At 36.5% G+C, this 8,887-nt stretch overlaps 1 protein-coding gene across 5 annotated transcripts; it reads right to left on the minus strand.

The window, feature by feature from the left end:
• Positions 1–515: 515 nt before the first annotated feature.
• Positions 516–8,290, minus strand: srsf2a (serine and arginine rich splicing factor 2a). 5 transcript variants are annotated; one of them, XR_007424431.1, is made up of 5 exons: positions 7,739–8,290; positions 4,359–4,671; positions 3,248–3,388; positions 1,435–1,539; positions 516–867 (listed from the first exon to the last, which is right to left on the minus strand). XR_007424431.1 is itself a non-coding variant. In XM_007241290.4 (3 exons), the coding sequence occupies exons 1-2, from the start codon at positions 8,092–8,094 to the stop codon at positions 4,371–4,373; spliced, it is 657 nt and encodes a 218-aa protein (XP_007241352.2). In that variant the 5' UTR covers positions 8,095–8,289; the 3' UTR covers positions 516–1,539; positions 4,359–4,370. The 5 variants fall into 5 exon arrangements, 2 of the variants coding, with proteins under 2 accessions (XP_007241352.2, XP_007241354.1); XR_002652368.2 differs by having other exon boundaries at positions 516–1,539; XR_002652367.2 differs by lacking the exon at positions 3,248–3,388 and having other exon boundaries at positions 7,739–8,289.
• Positions 8,291–8,887: the final 597 nt, after the last annotated feature.

Raw genomic sequence — 8,887 nt, forward strand, 5'->3', positions numbered from 1 at the left:
TACAAAGCAAAAATCATTTTAAATGTAAACACAGTTCAGCAAACATTATAAATGTTTGCATGTGAATAAGATGACAATATTGCATGTAATTAAAGGTTTTGCTATGATTTTCTACACATGTATAAATAGCTGAAAAGAGATGTTAAGACCCTAAAGTTAAACAATCAAGTTAAGCAGAAACCAGATTTGAACACCAAGAAAACACAGCAGTGAGTACATCCATAGTGCGAGTCTTCTGTGCACAGGAACATGAAATGGTTGGGCTGGTTTGTTTCTAAACTGCCAATAAAATGTATTTTATTATTAGTCTTGTAAATATTGTTCTCTGCACATTGGTGGGAATCTGCACCCAAGTTTCTCACTCACATTTACACCTGTAGTCTGATGTGACAAATACCATGAGTCTCGAAATAAAAATAAATAAATCCAGAACATTTTGTGGTGAGTTAAGTTGGCCGTGAGTTGCAAAAGGTTTGGAACTTTTAACCTGTTAAAAAATTACATTCACACCAAACTGTTAAACAAAAGGAGTTTTATTAGCATTCACATGGAACTTACAGTAGAGTACTTCCTCCACATATAGACAAATGGTGCTATTGTGTAATAAATGCTGCATCTCCTCTCAAATGTTATTTTATGGATTTAATGAACAAAAAAGGGTTTTTACACAGAAAGACCTGCTCAGGATCATTCTATTAAAATAAAAAATTTAATTGACGATCTGCCGGAGCTTTAAAAACCCGTCAAATCAAGCCGTTACACAGGAGCAATCAGGAGAATACTGGAAACAGCCAAGCACTCTGCACAGCAACACGCCACCTTAACAGCTAACCAGCAATACTCTGCAAAACTGCTGCGCAACTGCGCCTAGTGCACAAAAGATACACAAGAGAGAATATTAGAAATCACAACTCCGTGAACTTAGCAGGTACCATACACATACAAAAAAAAAAAAAAAAGAGAAATATATATGTTTGCTCAGCAACTACAAACGCGATTTTTACAATAAGTGTTTAGTTTTTGTCCAAATTTATTCTTTAACATGTTTGTGTATTTACGTTAAGAGTTTGATTTCCGGCCAGAGCTTTATTACAGAGTGAATTTTCTCAAAGATGAAACATCCAAAGACTTTAATACACAATAAAGGTGTTAATGAAAGGGATTGAAGAGTTGTGATTAAAAAAATGAACTTACTTTATTGTCTGGGAGATTCAATTACATGAAGTACTACTACACAAATGCAAAAAAACTAGCAAAAATGAAGAAAAATATGTTGTTTTCACCTAAGAATCCCACTTAAGCACTTTTAAATCCTAAATATGATCACAAACTTCAATATATATGATACAGAACATTTTTAAAGAAACTGAAAGCAAAAGAAAAAATGAAAGAAAGAAAAATCATTTAAAAAGATGTAGACCAAGTTACAATAACCTTTCTTTCGATTTGAACAGGCGAATTTTTAGAAATCCTCAGACGGACTTTTCCCCCATTTGAAGCGATGCCCTCACTGAAGAGGTCTCAGTCATCTGAGATCATCTAGGAAAGAAAAGAGTTAGTGAGATTTACAGAACACAACAGAGCTGACCTTTTTATTTCAGTTCATTTCAGTTCTACAAGCAAACTGTAGCTTGTACATCATCTCCATAAGAGAAAAAGAGAAAAGGAAAAAGTGGCAGCAGCTGATTAAGCATAGCTCACTTTTTTAAGGTCACACCTTCATTTAAAAAGAATATATATAAAATAAATAAAGCTTCCACACACGTGTCTGTCTATATATTGCAACAAGCCTCTGGCAAGTTGCTGGAGTTAGATGTGCACCCCAGTCGGTGTCGGGAAACCTTCATGTACATAAACCGACAAACCTGAACCGGGGGATAAAGGGTGTGAGTTTCTAAAAGCAATTTTAAGAAGTTTTATTAAAGCGTTTATACTTCAAGTGTAGTCTGAAGTAGTGCTGGGCGGTATGACCAAAAATACACATCATGGTATCTTTCAAGTTTGAATGGTTCGCGATACAGCCTGGTATTATTTATTTCTTTTCTGCATGACTAAAGAATATATAGGGGTGAGTGATATGATGCAATATTTTAGGGTATAATATCTTTCACTACTTAAAATGTGCAGGATATTGAGTACAATGTGATATGGCACACATATTTGAGGAATTACAGTATTATAGTACTAAATTACAGCCACAATTCACTTCTTTCTCCAGTTAACAAATACATTTAGTTCAGTGTGCATTAACAGGGCTCTTGCTCCATTTTAAAAGTGAAATTCAATGCTTAAGACCTTTTCAAGACTTCAATAAATATAATTTATAATTTATTTATAAGTCCCAAAAATGTAGCCATAACTTCTCAAGTAGAGAATAATTTATTGTAAATTAACATTTTCCATTTGTAATACATTTTCTTCAATCAATTTAACGCCGCTAATATTATTATATTAGCTAGTATGCCACTTATGTTAACTTGACTAACCTTAGTTCTCTCCTGTTAATGCTAGCTCTCTGCTAATGTTACCTAGCTCTACGCTAACTTCAGTTCTCTCTCTCCAGTGATGTTAGCTAACTCGCCACTAATGTTAGCCCCACCGATCTTATTTTTATCCGCAGTAACAGTAGCTAGCTCGTAGCTTATGTTAGCTAGCACTCCGCTAACCTTAGTTCTCTCCCTAGTAAAGTTAGCTAGCTCGTAGCTAACCTCATATCCAGAGTTTTAGAGTTCTCTCGTTGAAAGTAAATGATTCTGCGCCCAGGGCCGATTCTGGGCTCGCCTAGAGGAATTACTCTAAATGAATACTTTGATTTTATCCAAATAAAATAAAACAGCAGCAGCACTCATATGGCAAGGGTTAGCTGCATGAACTCCTTTGATAAAGTTCTGTTCTCATGTTTCTCCAGACAGTCAGCCTTGTTAGCATTAGCTAGCACGCTGCGTCTGCTTCTTTGACTGCGTTTGCCGGTGCTCCGCAGCGCCTCTAGTGGTGTGGCCGTATGTGAAACGCATACTGGTTCTAAACTCACAGTATCTGTACCGAATGAACAGTTATACCGCCCAGCACTAGCCTAAATACTATTTTATTTTAACCATAAAAACCTAAATTTTCAGACTCCTTAAACAAGCTTTTAGAAACCACCCCTCTTTCCATCCTGCTTTCTTTTTATGTCTATGCAACCATAGACACTGGCGTATGAGAAGGATGATGAAAAAGGCCTCAGTCCATTGTCCTTCGAACGTACCTCAACACCACCTCAACACTCAATCAGACCGACCTGCTCCATAGTAACCGCCAACCAGCAGCAGGCAGCCAATGGTCGGATCACACACTAACTGCTCTCAAACTGCCCCCAAACTCCTCTTTTGCAAACAGGAATCAGCAGCTTGGAGGAAAGAATTCCACATTTAGATGAAAGATTTACCACCCATTATCCATTGTTTTCATGTTTTCAAACAAAGACATACTTACTGCTTTACCTTCGGCTGCTCCAAATCAATTTCAGGGTGTACATTAAAAATCACAGACATCCTGTTCATGCAATCCTTTACATTATAACTTGTGTTTGTAAAGGATACTTAACTTTTTAAACCCTCTATGGCATGATGTTTCCACTTAAGTGTAAAAAAAAACACCTTTAATCAGAAAAATAATTCCTTTTACTTTTTACATGTTAATTTTTATTGTTTAAATATATATCGCATGCATCCACTATATCAAATCTGGTTTAACATTCTATCTAAAGGTAGAGTAATCTTTTTAACTGCAGAAGCTACACGGGAAACAGAACCAGTAATTGATAATGCATATAAAAATGCGATATATCGTTTATTATACTTAAAATAAATACCTTTAACATAGAAAAAATGGGTGTGAGAATCAATATGTAATTTAACAGTTTGGCTTTAAATATCATTGTTTAATTGTTGCCTAAATTTAATATTATGCTGTCAGACATCTTTCTCTTAGGAGTGCTTTTTATTCACACCAATATAACATTAAATATAAAAAAAATGCCACAGAGGGTTAAATAAAGCAAAAGTTTAGACTTAAAAAAACATTTTAAATTATTATTTTTCTAAAATCATACCATATTTAGGCATGTCCATTAGAGTTTTTCCCACCTTAACTTTCTTAGCAATCAGTATTAGAAAGTATTAGAACTTTTAACAGCAATTAGCTGCTGAAAAAAAAAACTGCTAAAAATATAGTTTTTTTATTTTTACATGCACTTAAACCTTAAACCTACCACAACAATGCATTTGTGGAAAAATAAAGTCTTTATTCACATTAAGTCTTAATTTAAAATGGAGAAAACAAATGGTCAAAACTTCCGGTCGTCTCTCTCCGCTTACCTAGATTCGAGTTCACGGCTCTTGCTCAGTTCCAGTTCCCTCGGGAGACTTGGCCCTACTTCTGGACCTGGACCTGGATTTAGACCCCCTGTTCGACTGGGGGCTGCGACTCCTGGAGTGGGATTTGGACTTGGAGCGAGAGCGGGACCTGGACGGGGATTTGGACTTGCTTCTGCGTGGTGTCCGGCTCTTGGAGCGGCTGCGGGACCGGGAGTAAGACCTGGATCTGGACCTGCTGTAGCGGGATCGGCTCCGGGAGCGAGAGCGGCTTCGGCTCCTGGATCGGCTGTGTCTCCTGCGGCGGGGACTGCGGCTAAAAATCACAACAAAAAAAATAACGTCTTTTAATGAATTTAAAACATTTAAATACAATTTAGTGAAATGCAAGAGCTTACGTTGACACAAAGCTTTATTTCTTTATTTATATTTGTATTCATTGCGCTTTTGATACTGAAAAAGGCCCAGCATGAGCGCAGTGTAGGGGTGTGCCATATCATACTGTACACTATGATATAGTCACCATTTTTAAATAAGTGAGTGAGTGATATTATGCCCTGAAATATGGTGCCATATCACCCATCCCTAATCACCACATCAGGTAATACTTGTTTGCTGTTTTTAGCAAAATAAACTTTCATTTTTTTCTAATTTCCATTATATATCTATGAGAGACAGATTATATCTGTACAGTATCATTTATATTTTACTTTAATCCTGGATATATGGAGATATTTGTAGTGGATTATTAGTATCATTACATGATACCATGATTCTACATGATTCTGATAAAACGTTTTTTTAATATCAGTTAGGGGACTGCAATATAACGCAATAATCTAATTTTTATTTTGTTGCAGTAGTGCAATATTTTTTAATTTATTTAATATTTTGACATATCACCAAGAATATTGTTATTGCGAAAATACCATGAAATACCACCATATTTTAGGGGCACATCACCCAGCCCTACATTCTACTTACAATTATCGATATGCTTGAAATTCATATTGACAAAAATCCACGTCTTTGTTAACTGAGGACCGTTCTTTTACATTTACACTAGTTCAAAAGACACTAATCTTTCCTTGCTTAAAAGCAGCTAAAACAACTATAATATTTAATGGGTGTCTCAAAACAATGGCTGTTATTCTCTCATGACATAGTCTCTGTTGAACAGAGGACTGCAAAGGTAAATAAAGCTGAAGCAGCTGCACTTATGGGGTGGTATACCATTAAATCAATTCCTGAGTACCAATATTAGACAACTAATTACCTTGTACATCTTTTTTTACTCTTATTTGGTATGACTGAGATGCTTTATTCTTTTTATCTGTACTGAAATTTGTTCATGTTCATTTAATACTTTTGTTAAAATAAATTTAACTAAAAAAACTGACCATGTTTCACTTGAGTTGTGGGCAACAAATTAGTTTAGTTTTGACTCCACTGCACCTTTTGTTGGTAGTTTGACTCTAGTTTGATCAAACTGTTGAAAGTCTACAAGCTGGTAAACCAGTAACTTCTATTAATCATTAATAAGCTGCTGTTTTATGGTTGATATGACTGAACGGATTAAGCTGAGACAAATTACACCTGGATCTCTCAATCTCGAACATGAAGATCTATCGTTCTGAACTTTTCGGCATTTTCCCTTTAGTTTTTAAAGACTTAAACCTGGGAAAGCATTAAAATGTGCGTTAGTTTTTTCCCCCCTCAAGTGAAGATTTCCTTACTCAAGGGACTAACTTTAGTATGATGTTTGCTTATAGCATATATAATTTCAGCTCATAAAGTGGATTTTAAAAAAAGGTTAACACGTTCAAGCTAGGCCTAAATACAATTTAAGGCTTTTTCTCTATTTTCCGCTATCAAGTATAAAATTATTCCTAAACACTTAAGTAGCTAAAAAGACTGCAACTTTACTTAAACAAGGCCATAAAAAACCCTTATAACTCAATTTAAATACCGTTAGTTAGTGAGATAGCTAAACAACCTTTAAGATAAAGCATAATATATATTTTAGTCAACTAGTTTTACTAATAAAATAGAGTTTTAAAATTATAAAATGCATTGCTCAATAGCTAGCCTTCTTTTAACACGGGGCTCAAACCAACCACTCAAACATGTAACGTTAAATGTTAACCTAACAGTCAGCTAGCTTGTTAGCTACGCCTCAACAATTTTGGCTTTAGTTTGAGTTTTAACTCTAGTTAATGACTGCATTTACTACTATAATTTAATCAAGCTTAAACCAATTCAAAAAGGTTAGCTAAGTAGCTAACGCTAAGTAGATAAAAATCAAATTAATTAGATATATATTCAAAACAAGGCCTCAAACGCACTCAACGCTTTTAGCCTATAGCTAAAAAATAGCACGCTTAATAAGCTAACGTTAGTTAGATTTGCTAGTTTACTAAGCTTTATGGAAAAGCTAATATTAAGGATTAAATATTTTTTATAGCTAAAATCAATTGGATTTTGAAAGGTTTAAAACACGTCGTTCAACAGTTACTAGCGAACTCCTAATAGTAGGAGTGTTCAAAAGCACGTAGCTAGAATTCGTATAGGTTAGCTAGGCCTCAAAGCCGTTTAAAGCTTTATTTTACGAGTAAACACTGCCTTCTATAGTATAATAAGTAATAAAAGCGCTTAAACAATTTCGAGATGGTAATCTAACCGTAGGTAAAATAGCTAACACTAGTTTCAAGAAATGAGCTACGTTAAAACAATTAACTTTAGGCGCCAGACTGCAGCCTTACTCAAACAAGGCCTCAGAAGCCCGCAGCAACGCTAACATAGTGCTAAAGCTAACCTAGCCATCTCAGCTAGGTGCATTTTAAGCTAGAAAATATAAGCAAAACAAAAAACACAGAAAAGTGCTTAACGCTAACAAGTTACGCATTTTTTTTAGCAAAAAAAAGAATTAATTTTAGTTTTAAGTTTTAAAAACACGTTCAACAGAATTATTCGCTAACAAGAGCTCAAACGTACGTAGCTAATAGGCATGTAACTTAGCTTAACTAGCTAGGCCTCAAAGCATTTTAAAGCTTTATTTTAAGAGTTTAACTGTTACCTCTAGCTAACTTTGCTTTTATAATATGTAAGAATAAACCAATATTATATAATTTCGATAGGTTATCTAACGTTAATTAAATCAGATCAGGTTCCACAAATAAGCTAAATCTAACGTTACCAAACAAGGCCTCAAAAGCCCGCGGCTATGTTAGCTTAGCCTAGTTCAGCCATAAAGCTAACCAAGGCTACCTTAATAATAGCTAACCTAAGTTAGCTCTTAAAAATAGAGAAATAAAGCTTGTGTGTGTTTTATGTGTATGTGATTTGTATAAATAATTAGCAGGTTCGTAGCTTTAACCAGCTACCTGCGACTTCTCCTTCCGTACCCTCCATATCTGCGCGGTGGGCCTCCCCGGCGGCCGTAGTGGGAGTCCGGCGGGCGGCCGTAGCGCGCCATTTGCACCCGCAGCTCCCGCCCGTCCAGCAGGGCTCCGTCCATGGCGTCCATCGCGTCCTCGGCGTCGCGCTTGTCGTGGAAGCGCACGAAGGCGAAGCCGCGGCTCTCCTTCGTGTAGCGGTCCCGCGGGATGTACACGTCCCCGACGCGGCCGTACTTCTCGAACACGCGGCGCAGCGTTTCGGGGGACGTGCGGTAAGTCAGGTTGTCCACCTTCAGCGAAGTCATGCCCTCGACATCGGGCGGAGGCCGGCCGTAACTCATCCTCTCACCTCCCGCCTGATAACTCACCTCAACTTAAAATAAAAATAACGATAAAGAAGAGTAATAAGAGAGAATCCTGGGGTTAAAAAAAACGAGTCCGCAGCGCTGCTGTGCTCCACTAACGCGGGGCTGAGACGAGCACGCTGCTTCTTCTGCAGCCTGAAATGGCGGTAAAGCGCTTTCCGGGGCGGGCTGGGTATTTCAGCCGTAAATACCATAGAAGATATACCCTAACACCATAGCGCTAAGCCAATCAAAGGCCGCTCCTGGACTGTGATATCTATGGTACCGCCCAACTACTGCACCCTAGCGTCACTACAGGGAACTGCATAGAGTATTTTTTAGAGTATTTTTTATTTTTGGAAAAACAAACAAAAGAAAATACTGCAAATAGCTATAAAATACAGTGCAGGTAAAGGCAAAAAAAGAATATGGGCTAAAATAAAAACCTATACGACTGAAATAAGGAGAAAGCTTGTCGGTTTTTGCCTATTACAGGCCAAGCATGTGATTGCATTGAACTGGAAGAACACTGAGATACCCGGAGAAACTGACCTGTATAGCCGAAGGAAAGCTTGATGACTTTCAAAAAAGTGTGGTTACCATTCTTGCAATTTATAAAAAAAAATTGTAACGTGAAAATAGTAAAGATGTAAAGTTTGTATCAAGAGAGTGAGTATTGGGTTTTAGGGTGAGGGGTGATTTGTGGTTGTAAAATGCTAAAAATTAATAAAGATATTTGTGAGAAAAAAATAAAACCTATACCTTAATAATATAAGAAACAAAATTTATT

The sequence above is a fragment of the Astyanax mexicanus genome, chromosome 15 (assembly GCF_023375975.1).
Source record: "Astyanax mexicanus isolate ESR-SI-001 chromosome 15, AstMex3_surface, whole genome shotgun sequence".
NCBI classification, from domain to species: domain Eukaryota; kingdom Metazoa; phylum Chordata; class Actinopteri; order Characiformes; family Acestrorhamphidae; genus Astyanax; species Astyanax mexicanus.

Coding starts and splice junctions, on each gene's coding strand:
- srsf2a (XM_007241290.4), bottom strand. CDS start 8,094: ATGAGTTACGGCCGGCCTCCGCCCGATGTCGAGGGCATGACTTCGCTG. Junction 4,672..7,738: donor TACGGAAGGAGAAGTCGCAG/GTAGCTGGTTAA, acceptor TGTGATTTTTAG/CCGCAGTCCCCGCCGCAGGA.